Source organism: Chiloscyllium plagiosum, chromosome 42 (genome assembly GCF_004010195.1).
Source record: "Chiloscyllium plagiosum isolate BGI_BamShark_2017 chromosome 42, ASM401019v2, whole genome shotgun sequence".
Classification (NCBI taxonomy): domain Eukaryota; kingdom Metazoa; phylum Chordata; class Chondrichthyes; order Orectolobiformes; family Hemiscylliidae; genus Chiloscyllium; species Chiloscyllium plagiosum.
In genome coordinates this window covers 16,394,466-16,410,821 of record NC_057751.1, presented here as the reverse complement: position 1 = coordinate 16,410,821, position 16,356 = coordinate 16,394,466, and the positions used below count along the sequence as shown (strand labels likewise).

General features: G+C 50.0%; 1 protein-coding gene across 3 annotated transcripts in view; it reads right to left on the bottom strand.

Annotated features, from left to right (window-relative positions):
- Nucleotides 1-2,030: 2,030 nt before the first annotated feature.
- LOC122543191 (2-oxoglutarate dehydrogenase, mitochondrial-like) overlaps nucleotides 2,031-16,356 on the bottom strand; it is a 35,658-nt gene continuing 21,332 nt past the window's right edge. For 2 of the 3 annotated variants that reach the window (XM_043681625.1, XM_043681624.1), the window contains exons 3-4: nucleotides 3,598-3,786; nucleotides 2,032-2,678 (exon numbers count right to left, since the gene is read on the bottom strand). In XM_043681625.1, the coding sequence (XP_043537560.1) occupies nucleotides 2,436-2,678; nucleotides 3,598-3,786 (432 nt within the window). In that variant the 3' untranslated portion in view covers nucleotides 2,032-2,435. Of the gene's footprint in view, nucleotides 2,679-3,597; nucleotides 3,787-16,356 lie in introns of all 3 variants that reach the window. The other variant, XM_043681626.1, reaches the window with a different exon arrangement.

The window sequence follows — 16,356 nt, the reverse complement described above, 5'->3', positions numbered from 1 at the left end:
AAGGGGTAAATGTAGGGGTATGGGTGGGTTGCGCTTCGGCGGGTCGGTGTGGACTTGTTGGGCCGAATGGCCAGTTTCCACACTGTAATGTAATGTAATGTAATCTTAAAAAAACCTAAAAAAAATTCCCGACAGGCCCTTCGGCCCAACATGTCCACACCGACCCTCCGAGGAGTAACCCACCCAGACCCATTCCCCTACCCTACATTCACCCCTGACACTACGGGCAATTTAGCACGACCAATTCACCTGGCCTGCACACTTTTGGACTGTGGGAGGAAACCCACGCAGACACGGGGAGAATGTGCAACCTTCACACAGACAGTTGCCCGAGGCTGGAATCGAACCTTGGTGCTGTGAGGCAGCAGTGTGAGGCAGCAGTGCTAACCACCGTGCCACCCTAACATTATTGTACTTTATTTGTACATTATTCACTTGTGTCTCGCCAGCCCTTCCCTCTTGCTCCCAGCCTGCTTAAAAATTAACCGGGAGCAACACAAAGGGAGAGGGGCAAAACCCACCTCCACCATAACCTCGCGCGGAGTTTCTGGAGGCTGTGCCTTATCCTCGGACACAGGTGAGTGCACGAGCCGGCAGAATCACAAACGCAGCTCCCTCACAGGCAGACCTCCTCCAGAGTCGACGCTCTTGGATTTGGTGCGCCGAGCTCTCAGGGTCTCTTGCGGCACAGCGGTAGTGCCCCTACCTCTGGGCCAGCAGACCCACCTGCTCTCGAAGCGTGCCAAAGACACGTTTGAAGAGGAGAGAGCTGAGGTCCCCGCGAGCGACGACTTGGCTTCCGGACAGCGGAAGGCCCCCCCCCCGAAAAGGCAAAAAGGTTGTTGTTTGTAATAACTTTCTAACAAAACCCTCGTCGGTCGCTAAAATGGTGTTCGCTGCCCAACCCAATATCAACCAATGAAACGTGGACTACTGTTTGAAATACCAATCGTCTCTGAGATGTCAGGGCGGAGCTACGCGCCACGGTTCAGTCCCAACACTGAACAAGCAATATGTCATTTTACAGTCGGTCTGTGTCTGACCAATAGATGGCTAGAAATCTCTTCAACCATTTTGCCTTCTTTACGAGAGGAACTTCAGACAGTCCGGATTATGGCAAGGCGAAATGGCCAACTCTGCTCTTTTTCTTCTTGTTAAAAAAAAAAGCAAACGTACCTTAGTTTCGCTCAGAATTAAACTGTTTTAGGTTCAAATACGAGGCAGGCTGCTTTACCTCACTCCCATCCCAACGCATGTCAGAACGGGAAACAAAACCGATGGGTGGGGGGTTGGGTGGGGAGGGGAGAACGCGTTCACACCACGCAACGTATCTCACACACACACACACAGCAAGCAAAGCGTGAAAGGAAACAAGCACAAGGCGCCGGGCTCCCAGCGTTAATGGCCGTTCGACAGATTAGTGAGCAGACTCAGCAAAACACCGAACAAAACTGCTCCCAGGATTACGCTCACCGCAGCTTGACAGAGCTTCGGAAAACTCGAGATCCCTTCTGCCAAGGGGTACAAGATGGCGGCGGGAGCTGATTTACGGGTGGCAGTAGGGTTGGGTGAGTGGGGGAAAAGGGGTTGCTGTCTGCAGGAAGCGTACAGGGCACAGCCACGCCATCGACAGAAGCAAAACCGCCCCGGCTTCTCCTGCGGGCTCACATTCCCCCGCCGGTCAACTACAACGGGCAGAGGCGGTGCCAGCCTCGAACCCTAAATCTGTCGAGGGAGGAAGGAAGGAAGGAAGGAAGGCAGACAGAACTCTGACTCGAGACTAACACTGCTTCGTGAACCTCGACTCGCGCCCCTCAGCGAAAAGACACAGCAAGACCCGATCTGTATTCGCCGACCCCGATATGCCGAGAGGGAGGGCCGCCCACGGGCGAGGCCAACTCGACCCCGGAGGGAGGAGACGAGAAGGAAAACCCGAAACGTGCCTGCGGTACGACTGAAATTAAAATTCCCCAAAAATGCATCGGGGTTGCGGACAGAAGCCAAAACGAACCGAACCACACATTCGGCAGAGAGAAAAAAAAATGGCGGCCAACTCCGGGACAGGGTTAAGAGAAACGAAAAGGATTTTTGAAGAAAATAAGCCAACGGGTAGGTCCGCAGTCTGACATACGTCAGTAAAATCCTTTACTGCAGTTCGACTACAGACTCAGTGACAGGAATTATTGACGTGGTATTTTTGAATTGCCCATGGAGACAACGGAGATTTTGTTTGTCAGTGGTGAAGGGGGAGGGGGGGGCGGGGTCAGAGGTTATGTGGGAGAAGCAGCGGAGAGGGTAGTGTTAGAACGCACACACAGTCTCACACATGCACTTGGTGTCATTCAGAAGTGCAGCCCCGACGGCGGATCAGCATTGACAAATCAGCATACAGGAGGAAAAGTGCAGAGTGTTCAGCACTGCATGCACGCATGCTTTTAACAACTACAAGCCAAAACTCGGGTTGGTTGGAAAGGGGGGTTTCTAAAAAAACAAAAAGGAGCTCCAACACCAAAACATTTTGTTTTTTTTAAAAAAATGAGGAGAGAGAGGGGTCCGCCCACTCTAGAGCCCTCACCAAGTCCGTTTGAGCTGGTGACTAGGTTAGCTGGAAGGGACGACTCCAAGTCCGCATCCAGGATTCCTAGTGGGTCGAGCTGCGCAACATGGTGACCCCGGATCTGAAATGAGGAAAAGGAAAATGGAGGAGGGAGGGAGGGAGTCACAGAGAGAAAGAGAGAGAGAGAGAGAGAGAGAGAGAGAGAAAAAGAGGGAGGGGAGGAGGAAGGAGAAGAGAGGATTTTTTTTTTATACATTTCCTTAACGTCAACGCAAACGGAAGTGCCCGAAACGCGTCTCACCGAGGCTGGAGGGCCCGACTGGAAAAGCGTTACCCGACTCATCGAACGCGACTACATTAATGCCGAGCGGATCAAGCTTTGAGACGTGGTGACCCCTGACCTGTGGGACGGGAAACAAGAACAAAAGGCTTTAGGCTGTGCTCGTCCAAGGGCCTCGAGCGACGCAGAACGCCCGCATCCTGACAGGCGTCGCGACAGGTCAGAGACAGCAGCAGCTCGGAGGGAGGGCCGCATCCTGACAGACCCCGGGACAGGCCACAGACAGCAGCGGCTCGGAGGGAGGCCCACATCCTGACAGGCCCCTGGACAGCAGCAGCTTGGAGGGAGGGCCGCAACCTGACAGGCCCCAGAACAGCAGCAGCTCGGAAGGAGGTGGCTGTCCAGGAGAACGCGCGAGGAAGACCGTGTCCGTTCACGGCTCAAGGGGTTTGGCTCCCCACTTGATGGAAAGGGCGAGTTTGTTGCTGGGAGACATTATGAGGGGACTGCTGCCCATTGACTCAATTCAATATGGCTGCCAAGCTCAACCGGCCAACACATTGGCAAATCCTTTCCTGAGTTTGGTAGGCCTGGAGATGCGCGCACACACACACCTGAAGGAGCCTTGCAAGTCACTGTATTTGAACCTTGAGCACAGACTCGCCTGTAAGCTTGCAAAGGGAGCAGCAGCACAGGATAACAAGTGAGGTCATACAACTGGGGTCCGCCTTCCAACTCCCCCCACCCACCGGGTGGTTACCTGGTAAGCTCTGATGAGCGACTGCACTGCCAGGTGATCCTCCACCAACTTGTCCACGTTGGGCTGAGCCACCATCACCGACTGGACGCTGGACAGAGACGCGACGCTGGCACCCAACGGCGGAGGACTTTGGTAAGCTGTGCCTGGCGCCGCCCCTGCATTGGCATTTCGGAAGAACACATCCCAAGACTGCAGGGAGAGACAGAGAGAGTGGAAACGCAGATATTGCGACTTTAAAACAGGGCTGGAAATTTAAGGTTTAGACGCAAAATGATGCAATGTCTGATTGAGGACACCCATCTTAGTCACAGATGCCAACTTGACAGAGTCATACAGTGTCTCTAAACTACCAGGAGCCTGCTCCAAGCTGTTTCAAATGTCAATAGTTCCAAATCTCTGATCCCAAGCACATGCGGCTGAACCACTTAAAACGTGAAGAGGCATGTCTCGAGCCATGCCTCCTCACGCCCGAGAGTCACCCAATTAGAGAGTCCAGAGCAAGTCACATGGTATAGCCCCCTCTGCCACTTTCCTGCATAACCCTTTCACCCTTTGACCCCCTGGGTGGTCAAGGATTGATCCCCACCTCTGCCTTAAATATATTCCATGACCCTTCCTCCATCACTGTCTGGGGAGGACAGTTCTGGGGACCACTCTCTAGGTTAAAAACCACTCTCACCTTGGTCTTAGAGTTACACAACACAGAAACACAGACCCTTCGGTCCAACCCGTCCATGCCGACCAGCTATCCTAAATTAATCTACTCCCATTAGTCTGTATTCGGCCCATATCCCTCTTAACCTTCCTATTCATATACCCATCCAGATGCCTTTTAAATGCTGTCATTGTACCATCCTTCACCACATCCTCTGGCAGCTCGTTCCATACATGTACCACCCTCTGTATGAAACAAAATCGCCTCTCAGGTCTCTTTTATATCTTTCTCCTCTCACCCTAAAGTGCTGATTCCCCCCCACCCATGTCTATTTACCCAATCCAAGCTCATGCTTTTATAAACCCCTATAAGGTCACCCCTCAGCCTCCGACGTTCCAGGGAAAACAGCTCCAGCCTATTCAGCGTCTCCCTGTAGCTCAAACCCTCCAGCCCTGGCAACATCCTCGCAAATCTTTTCTGAACCTTTTCAAGTTTCACAACATCTTTCCGAGAGGAAGGAGACCAGAATTGCACGCAATATTCCAACAGTGGCCGAACCAATACCCTGAACAGCTGTAACATGATCTCCCAACTCCTGTACTCAATACTCTGACCAATAAAGGAAAGCATACCAAACGCCTCCTTCACTATCCTATCTACCTGCGACTCCACTTTCAAGAAGCTATGAACCTGCACTCCAAGGTCTCTTTGTTCAGCAACACACCCTAGGATCTTACTGTTAACTATAGAAGTCTTGCCTTTAGTTTAAAGGTGTGCCCCCTGGTTCTAGACTTTCAGGAGGGGAACATTCTCTCAGTATCCATCCTGTGAGGAAAACAATCCAGGCTCATTTCCCCGCACTGTCCGAGTGAAGGACTCCCCTTCTCAAGCTCTTCCCTTGCCTGAGGCATGGTAACCCCTCTGGTTCAACTCCCCACTACTTCCCGTTTCCCCCTACCCCCCCCTCTCTCTCTCTCTCTCTCTCTCTCTCCAATGACAGAGCTTTGGGACTGGGGCGACTTGACAGTCTCCTTTCAATCAAGCCTTGAGCCTTCTGTTATGAAGTTGAAGGCGTACTGTGCCTTGGAGAGACAGAGTGAACACTGTTTTCACGCTGAGAGCTTGCAGACACCTGTCATATGTCTAGCTTGCAGACTCTTCTGGAAAATTGAAAATTGGCTGGGAAATGGACACCTGGATTGGTTACTGTTTTGACAACAATTTGAATTTAACCAGTCTAAATTATGCCCCAGGATACTAAAACCCAATCGAGTTTGAATTTATTGTTTTTTTGCCAGCCTCAAACCAGTGAGACGATCCAATGTTTGGGGTAGAACGAAGCAGGCATTTTGAAAGTCAGACAGAGGCTAATTATCATCGACAGAGTAACTGCAATTGAGACAGAGCTGCCATTTAAAACACTCTCAAAGGGCACCTCTTTCAGATGAAACACTGTGTGGAGTTTGCACATTCTCCCCGTGTCTGTGTGTGGGTTTCCTCCGGGTGCTCCAGTTTCCTCCCACAGTCCAAAGATGGGCAGGTCAGGGTGAATTGGCCGTACTAGGTGCATTAGTCAGAGGGAAACCGGTCTGGGTGGGCTTCTCTTCGGAGGGTCGGTGTGGACTTGTTGGACCGAAGGGCTTGTTTCCACACTGTCGGGAATCTAATCTAATCATTGGTACAGCAAAAGATAGAACACCACTCAGGGAGATCTACAACCAGTGGAAGACAGACACAGATGACAACAACCGCTGTGTGGTGTTGAAATCATTTTAATTTGGGTTGTGCCAGGAACAATATATTGTTGTACAATTAGAGGCAGACAACAAACACTTTGAGAAAGCGGGGCTTAGAGTTGTAAATAGTTGTTATTTACGTTCACTTTTAGACTTACAGAATAATTTTTTTTTCTTCAAATGGTGGAATTTGGGAGTTCTCTGTCACTCCTACTTGAACTGACTGAGGCAAGGTGAGCTTTTCTGAGCATTTGGTTTAATTAGTAGAAAGTTTCACCCCCCCCCCCCAGTGTTGCACCACTTCCTCCCCACTTGCAGAACTGCACACTAACTGCATGGCCAAGCACACCCAGCTCCCTCAGGCTGGTCTGAACGCCAGGGTCAATGGAAGGAGAGAGGCAATGAATCCATCAGGGCTCCCTCCCGCTGTGAGCCCAGTGGCTCTTGGTCCTCAATAGCGGGCCAGGGTACGGGTTGGTCAGCCAGCCATTGGGATACCCAGTCGGGTGAGGGAGAAAGTGAGCCCCCCCCACCCACCCCACCACTCAGCCTGACTGTCGGTAAACCGAGCCCACAAGCCCAGCGGGGTCACATCACACAACGGCGCAGCGGCCCGTGCTGAAGGCTGCAAAACTGGAAAGGTCTGCATGGCACCGATGGTTCACACAAGCTCCCTCCTTGTGAGGAACTCGAGCACCTTCCGAGTGCATTTTAATCGAGGGTGCCGTACTTTATCAGACAATTGAAAACACAGACTCCCCAAGGGTTAGGCCCAGGACTAGTTTAAAAACTGCCTGAGTCTGCCTTGAATATAGTCAGTGACCCAGCTCCCACCTCACCCCCCAACATAGGTTAATGTTCCCTCAGCCTCCCTAGTCACTTGCTGCAGCTGCACTCTAACCTTTTGCCGGTCACATCCAGTTACCCAGGCTTCCTGTGAACTGCAGCGTTCTGTGATCTGTCTCCACTTGATTAATATTCGGCTTTTCTATTAAGCAGCACAGACACTGACCCTTTGGCCCAACTTGTCCATGCCGACCACATATCCCGAATTAATCTAGCCCCATTTGCCAGCACTTGGCCCATATCCCTTCCTATTCATATACCCATCCAGAAGCCTTTTAGATGTTGTAATTGTACCAGCCTCTACCACTTCCTCTGGCAGCTCATCCCATTCACGTACCACCCTCTGCGTGAACAAGTTGCCCTTTAGGTCCCTTTTAAATCTTTCCCCTCTCACCCTAAACCCTCTCGTCCTGGACTCCTCCCACCCCAGCGAAAAGATCTCGTCTATGTACCCTATCCATGCCCCTCACAATTTTGGATCTTATGTTTTAAATCTTTCCTCTCTCACCTTAAACCTATTTTCTCTCAACCTGGGGAAATAAAAAAAAAGACTTTGTCTATTTACCCGATCCATGCCCCCTCATTTTATAAACCTCGACAAGGTCACCCCTCAGCCTCCGACACTCCGGGGGGGGGGGGGGGGGGGGAGACTTGGCCTATTCAGCCTCTATATGCAAGGTCAAACAAAAATCTTCTCATATCTTCTAGGCAGATTAAAGATGTCTCTCCTTGTTACAGCCAGTGAGGGATTGAAGGATAACTGGAGGTGGGGGGGGGGGGTCAAACCGGACACGCCATTTGCAAGACAAGGAGCCTTCCACTCAAGGTCAAGACAAGGAATCTGTTTCTCTCTGGGTCAATTTGGGGAGCTTGCTTCCCCAAATAAAGGGACCTCAGTTAAGAGCACTCGGTAGATTTTATGGGCGACAAGGGAGTAGAGGGTTATGGGGGAAAACAGGCAGGAAAAGTGGGATGAAGGCCAATGGGGTCAGCCACTGAAGGACAACAGCAGGTTAGAGGGGCCAAATGGCCTGATCCTGCGCCAGATTCCGACAGCCTTGGGAATGAACTGCCAGTCTAGAGAAGCAAGTGACAGTTGAGCAGCCAAGGGAAGGGTCCATCTTGTGTCAAGCATTCACTCGCTGACAAAAAGAAAGTCGATAATATCATGGCAACCAAAGCTGGCTTGACTTGACCCATTGGTCTTTCCCTTTTCAGCCGTGTAGACAGGAGCAAAGAAGAGGGTAGATTTTGCCGATAATTCCACTTTTCATTCCGTTAAGAAAAACAATCGGCGCCTGGCATTCTGCGTGCTCGTTTCGAAATGAGATTCCCTGCTCATTTGACAAAGTTGAGACACAGATGTTTCACGGAGCTATAACCATCGTGACAGCACGCCCAGGAAAGATTTACTGAAGCGGTGCAGAGGGAACTTTGCTCTGTACGAGGGGAGCAAGCTTGCGAGCTGATCCACGATGGAGATGAGCTAACCATTTCCCTCCTGACGGCGCTGTCAGGGACAAACAGGACCCCATGTGCCATCTGAAATTACCAATCGCGCCACTACATCAGTGCCCGGGCCTGGTCCACACAAGCAGCTATTTATACAGCGGTCCCAGGATGATTCTGGCAGCTGAGACCCAGGCTTCAGGCGTAAAAGCAAACACTGTTTACAGCGTACAGCAGAGAGAGAAACTAGAATCGAGGCGTGGGGGAGCTGCTTCAATCCGGCCTGGTCAAATCAGAACTGTATCGGGACAACGACGCAACCACAAAACAGGCTCAGTCTCATCTCCCACTTCTAAAACTGGCATGTGCCACTTCAAAGGGACACTGGCGGGATTTAAATTAAAGTTTGAAATCTGCAAATGAAAGCTCATCGTAGCCATGGCGACCATGAAACCGGCATTAGTTGGTGGATGAGGAGAAAAAAAAAACCCATCAGGTTTACCAACAGAAATCTGGCATCCTTACCCGGTCTGGCCAATACGTGACTCCAGAGTCAGAGGTGGCACGGTTGACTCTGGCCTAGCTTGGCTCGAGGGTAATTAGATTCACAGATTAACACAGCCCTGAGAAGGCTCTTCGGCCCATCGAGTCTGCACTGAAATAACTCACACTAAAAGCGCACTCATCCCAATTTCCTGCACTTGCCTCATATCCTCAATATCATGATATTTGAAGTACTCATCCAAATATTTTTTTGTAAAAGGTTGCAAGGTTTCCAGCCTCCACTGGCAGTACATTCCGATTCCCACCACCTGCCAAATCCCCTCAGAACCTCCTGTCCCTTACCTTGAAACTATGCCCTCCACTGACTGATCCCCTAACCAAGGGGAACAGCTGCTCTCTATTCACCCTGTCCATATTCCGCAAAATCCTAAACTGCTCCATCATGTCCTCCCTCAGTCTTCCCTGCTCTAAAGAAAACAACCCAGACGTTTCTAGCCTGTCAGAGAGCCATAGAGATGGGCAGCACTGAAACAGACCCTTCGGTCCAACTCGTCCATGCCAACCACACATCCTAACCTAATCTAGTTCCATTTGCCAGCAGTTGGCCCACATTCCTCGAAACCCTTCCTATATATATACATCCTCTGGCAGATCATTCCATACACGTACCACCCTCTGTGTGAAAACGTTGCCCCTTGGGTCTCTTTTATATCTTTCCCCTCTTACCCTAAACCTATGTCCCTCTAGTTCTGGACTACCCCAGCCCAGGGAAAACACCTTGTTTATTCACCTTATAAACCTCTAGAAGGTCACCCCTCGGCCTCTCCCTATAGCTCAAACCCTTCAACCCTGGCAACATCCTTGTCAGTTTTTTTGCTGAACCGTTTCAAGTTTCACAACATCCTTCTGGTAGCAGGGAGACCAGAATTGCACGCAGTATTCCAATGTGGCCTAACCAACGTTCGCCACTGCCTGAACATGACCTCCCAACCCCAAACTCATTGCACTGACCAATAAAGGCGAGTGTCCCCTCCTAACAGAAATTCCTCATCGCTGGAACATCGCTTTAAACCTCTTCGCCACCTTCTCTCATGCCTTCTCATCTTCCTGGAGATGTAATGCCCAGAAATTCTTGTGGATCTCCCGTGGAGAGCTAGTGAGTGACTTATGCACTGCGAATGAGAGAGTGAGTTACTTGGCCTTCCAGCTTACCAGCCACTGCTTGTGATTTGGTAAACTCTCCTTATAGCTCAGATTCTCCATCCCAGGCAACACCCTGGTGAGCCAGCGCTGTGTCCCCATAAGTGATAACACATCCTTTCTGTAGCAAGGTGACCAGACCTGCACACCGCACTCCAGTTATGACCGGACCAAACCTCCGTACAATTCCAACAGTACCTCCTTGCTCTTACATGCTGTACTGTGACTGATGAGAGCAAGCGCCCCATATGTCTTCTTTACTCGACTAATCACATGCCCTGCCGACTTCAGGGATCGGTGAATAATTACCCCGAAGCTCCTCTAAATGCCCCAGTGACCTGCCATTCATGAAATACTCCCTAATCTTGGTTTCTTTTGCCAAAGTTCATCACCTCACTTATTCGGGGTGGGCGATGCCAGTATAGTTTCCATGCCAAGGCAGGCATTGAAGATAATGAGCTGAATGGGGGGGGTGGGGGTGCAAGATGAGAGAAAAAAAAACACTGACGATTATCAGCAACCAACTGAGAGAAGGAAGCTCAAGGAAAGTCACCCCAAGATCTGTGGGTTACCTCTGCCAAACGGCCAACATTAGAAGGCCAAATCGCTCGACTCTGGGGCGAGGTGGGGGCGCGGGGGTCTCATTGCCTGTCAAAATTGATCAAAACGTGGAACTATGTCAAACTGCACCAGAGGACAGTACAATAGAGATCCCAGTCAGACAGGTCTTTTCCGGAAATCCCAATCGTATGCGTAGTAATGGCCTACCAATTATCTGACTGCAACAGAGGAATATACTCAATGATAATTTATCCACAATTCCGATCCAACTGTCTCAAACCAACAAAAGTGGTTTCTTTTTTCCCGCCTCCCGGTTAGTCAGATCCGTCCTGGCAAACATTGCACAACTGAGCAGGCCTCAACAATCTGAGCAAAGGTTCTAGCGCGACAGGGGCATCTTAAACTTATTCATTTCCAGCCAGCTCCGAAAGCAACCCATCCTGAAACTTCACATTCCCGGACCAACGCCACGCCCTCCGATGACTGCAGAACAGCTCCTTGCTCGACAACAGCTGGTGCTGATAAAAGCACCAGTTCAAACGGAGACAACGGATCCAGATGTTTCACTTTGCCAAGGAAACACTGATTCATAGTTTGGACAAAGGTTCCAGGAGTGAGGAGTGCTGCAGGATTGAGGAATGAGGAATGTGAAGCTGCAGGAAGGTCGTGGGGTAAAATATTTCCAAAAGGCATTTGGGGAGGCTACTTAATATCGTAGTAGCCCACTGCGTTGGGGATAGAAATGAGCCCGGACAGAGAACTGGCTAACCAATAGAACTAGGGATAGAAAGGGACATGTTCAAGATGGCAGCCTGCAAGGATTTGAAGGCAACAGGGATCAGTGCTGGGGCGACAATTAATTACAATCAGTGACTTGCTTAAGGAATGCAATACAGACGAGATGGCAAAAAGGAGATAGGAAGGCAAGTGGGAGAATAGCAGATGGTTGGTTGAGAGAGCGGGCAAAAGACTTGGCAGATGGAATACCAAGAGGGGAACTGTGACTTTATACACTTTGGTAGGAAGAGGATACATGATGTGATTTAAATGGAAGACTGCACGTTTTGACATGAATCGCAAAAATGAGACAGCGTCCGGGTTCAGCGATTCGACTGCCATGTTGGCAGTCAGTTCAAAGGGAACGGAGTGAAAAAGTGGGAAGGTTTTGCTAGAACTGCACCCGTCAGACCACAGCGGGAATACGGTCAACGGTTTTGGCGCCCCGTATGCAAGCAGAGATAGACCGGAATTGGAGGCAGCCCAGAGAATGTTCACTGGGAGGCAGCCCAGAGAATGTTCACTGGGAGGCAGCCCAGAGAATGTTCACTGGGAGGAGCCCAAGTATGGAGGGACTGTTTTCTGAGGAGAGGTTGAGTAGACTGGGTCTGCACTCACTGGAGTTCGGGAGAATGAGAGGCGACCTTATTGAAACATACTCTGTCAAGCCTCCAAAGAATGTGACTGGAAAAGAGGTCTGCCCTTGCAGGTGTGGCAAGGGTCAGAGATCAGAAATCGGAGAGTAAGGGGTTGCCCAGTTGGGACAGAGACGAGGAGGAATTTCTTCCGAGGTTAGTGAATCTGTGTAATTCTTCACCACAGGCGGGCTGCCAAGGCTGGTTAGCAAGTCTATTCAAGGTGGAGACAGGCAGATTTTTCATCAGTAAGGAAAGCAAGGATTATGGGGGGAAAATGGAAGAAAGTAGAGTTGAAGATGAGCAGATCTGTTCTTATCTCACTGAATGGGAAGCAGAATCAATGGGGCAAATGGCTTACTTCAATCCCAATGTCCATTAAGCACCTTCGAAACCCGCAATCGCTTCCTCCTGGAAGGGCAGCAGACACATGGGAACAGCACCCCCTGCAGTTCCCCTCTGGAGCTGCACACCATCCTGATCTGCAGAGTTAGAGACCATGGAAACAGACCCTTCGGTCCACCAGTCCATGCTAACCATAATTTCAAACTAAACCAGTCCCATCTGCCTCCGAACATTGACTATTCACGTACTCATCCAAATTCTTTTAAAACGTACCCGCATCCACCACTTCCACAGCAAGTTCATTCCAGACAAACCTGCCCCTCACGTCTCTTAAAATCTTCCCCCCCTCAACGTATTTGTCTTCTCTTTAATAATATGCCCCCTGGTTCTGAAATCCTCCAACCTAGGGGTAAGACATCTGCCATTCATCTTATTGATGCCCCTCATGACTTTATTAACACCCATAAGGTCACTCCTCAGTCTCCTACGCTAAAAACAAAATGTCCCAGCCTCTCTCCTAACTCAAACCTTCCATTCCTGGCAAAATCCTGGTAAATCTCTTCTGATCGCTCTCCAGTTTAATAATATCCTTCTGATAACAGACCGATGAGAACGGCGCATAGTCTCCTGAAGAGGTCTCACCCACATTCTTTACAACCTCAACATGACATCCCAACTAAAGGTCTGACCAATGAAGGCAAGCGTGCCCAATGCTTTCTTAACCACCTTATCTATACACGATGCAAACTTCAAAGGATTATGTACCTGAACCCCAGGGGTCTCTTCTACAGCACTATCCAGGGCCCTTCTTTTAATCAGATGAAAGGCTTATGCCCAAAACGTCAATTGCCCTGCTCCTCAGATGCTGCCTGACCTGCTGTGCTTTTCCAGCACCATACTCGCGACACCCTGCTTTTAATTGTCGAAGTCAGGCCCTTGTTTGTTTGACCAAAATCCAGTACTTCACATTTATCCACATTAAGTTACCTCTACCACTCCTCAGCCCATTGACCAACAATTAAATATATTCGCCAATCCTACATTGTCACTGGGTCAAAATCCTGGAATCTCCTCCCGCATGGCACTTGTGGGTAGCCTGAGATAACATAGGACCACAGCAGTTCACCTCTGTCCTGAAGGATAGTCACTCTGAACTGGAGACATGAATTCAGTTTCTCTCTCCACACAAGCTGCCAAGTTTCTCCAGCCCTTGGCTTTCCTGACTTTACCACCATCTCCAGGACAACTGGGGTTGGGCTAACCAGGGCTAACCCAGCCAGTGGAGCACTCCACCCCGCTGGGATAATTCAGAACTCTGCACACTCTCTCTCTCTCTCTCTCTCTCTCTCTCTCTCTCCCCACACCCCCACAGGCCCTTAGGAACTAATTTACACAAACTGGAGCCAACGACAGTCATGCAGGCTATTGTCACATGGAAATCTGAACCCCCCCCTGCCTATTGCTGAGAGCCAAATAATTACCTCCCCAACTTTAGCAAAGCTTTTGACAAGGCTCTGCACGGGCAACAAATGACTTAAGTGAAGTCAATGGGATTCAGGGTGAGCTTGCCAATTGGATGTAAGATTGGCTTAACAGCAGGAGGCCGAGTGCTGGCGAGGGGTTGCTTTTTTCCCCAGCGATGGCTCCAAAAGGGATTGGTGCTGGCTGCGCTTCTGTTTGTCATTTTGATAAAATGATCCAGATGAGAATATAGGAGGCGTGGTTGATTAAGTTTGCGGATGACACCAAACTCAGTGGTATAGGGATCAGTGAAGAGATTTATCTAAGATTACAAACAGATCTTGATCAATTGGGTTAACGGGCTGAGGTGTGGCAGATGGAGCTTAATTTGGATAAATGCGAGGTATTACATTTTGGCAAAAACAAACAAGGGCAGGACTTCAATGCCAATTAAAGGTAGGGCATTGGGTAGTGTTGTATAACAGAGACCTAGGGGGTCAGGTACGTAATTCTTTGAAGTTTGCATCACGTGCAGACAGGGCAGTTAAGAAAGCATTTAGCATGCTCGCCTTAATGTCCCAGCTCCTCGTCTGAGCAATGATGTTCAGGTTATACAGGACGTTGGTGAGGCCTCATCAGGAGTACAATGTGCAGTTCTGGTTGCTCTGATATAAGAAGGATATCATTAAATGCACAGGATTCAGAAGAGATTTACTGGGATGTTGCAGGAAAGGAGGGTTTCAGTCATGAGGAGAGGCTGCATAGGCTAGGACTTTTGCCACTGGACTGTATCAGGCTGAGGGGGTGACCTTAGAGGCTTATGAGTCTTTTCCCTAGGGTGTGGGAGTTGAAGTCTAAGGGCATATATTTTAAGGGCGAGAGAAGAAAGATCTTTAAAAATGACATAGGGGGCAATTTTTGTTTTGAGACACAGAGTGGTTCGCGTGTGGAATGAATTTCCAGAAGGACGGGTGGATGTGGGTACAATTCCAACATTTAAAAGACACTTGGACAGATACACGATAAGAAATGTTTGGAGGGATACGGGCCAAGTGCAGGCAGCTGGGACTAGTTTAGCTCAGAATGATGGTTGGCCTGGACTGGGAGGATCGAAGGGTCTGTTTCTAGGTTGTACGGCTTTGTAAGTGCAGTTCAGTTCCGCCTGGCCCCAACCGCAGTACTATTTTGGATTAATCCTCCTCACGTGCCTGACTGTAGCCAAGCTGCTTGCAGCCATGCACTTATCTGGAAAGTTATCTTTGAAAGACACAACATGCAGGCGTACAAACCCTTTTGTCAGACACTGCAAACGAACAGCCAAGGTTACGGCCGGTGACCTTGAATGTGATCCTTGATACGGAGCACTTCCAGCCTCCAACAGTTTGTTTTGAAGTGACCCGTAGGCCTCAGGCTCTCACTCCGCCAACACTGCTGCTCGTTGCCTCGACGACAGTGCGCCATCGCCCAATCCCAGCCCATCTGCACAGCCAGTCAGGAGCCAATCCAACATGCCAGCTCATCACAATTCCCCACGGCCAAGAACACAGGACAGACACAGAAATCCTTCAATGCTCCACTCTGATATCCCCGGCGCTCAGGTAGACTCCACAAACAGACAATAAGGGTCAAGACAGTTTTTTTTCGTCTTATTCACAAGTGGCGATTTCCCTGCCTCCACCCCCCCCTGCAAATTATCCATCGTGTCCTGTGCACGAGTTAGGTTATTAATCAGTCAGGGGGTGATGAGAGGGCTTTGGGGAGAAAGGCAACTAAGTGGAGCTGGGCATTACCAGAGCAACCACAACCTGGTGATAGCCAACACAATCGCGCCCCCGCACCCAAACCCACCAAAACTGCGTCTTTTAACTCTGTGGACCTTTTCGACCTGGCTCCGAAAGAGACCACAATTCTTTCCCTGTCTGGCAACACCCTTAGTTGGGAGTCTTTTTGTTTTGTGACGATCAGGGGAGGAAGGGAGGGGCGTTACAGGGAGCTAGCTCTTGCCTGCTAGCCTGTTGGTAGTCAGATCCCCGCTCCAGCAAACATCTCACGGCCCCTGGTGACCTTCAACTAACTAAAAATAGACCACTTGTAGAGACATGTGACACTCAGACCGGCAACATCAGTGCTGCGACTGTGGCGCTGCACCAAAAGGCTGAAATGTTTGCACAGAAGTACATAATATAGAAACGGGCCATTCGGCCCGCCCACTGTTAAGCCTGCACTTCAAGACTGCAGATGCTGGAAATCAGAGTCTAGGTTAGAGTGGTGCTGAAAAAGCACAGCAGGTCAGGCAGCATCCGAGGAGCAGAAGAATCGATGTGTCGGGCAAAAGCCCTTCATCAGGAATGAGGCAGGGAGCAACACCACTCTAATCAAGCCTCCTTCAAACCCGGTGATGCTACCCTCGTGCTATCTCCAGAGTTGGATGCCAACAGTCAAGTCCTCAGACATATTGGCTGCTTCAGGGGACAAGTGTGGCCAATGGGCCCAGGTGATCTCAGGTGGGTACAGGACCTGGAGTGGAGGGAGGTTAGGAAAATGGCATCAATCTCAAAGGAGGGTGCCTGTAAACAGGAAAGTGGCTTGA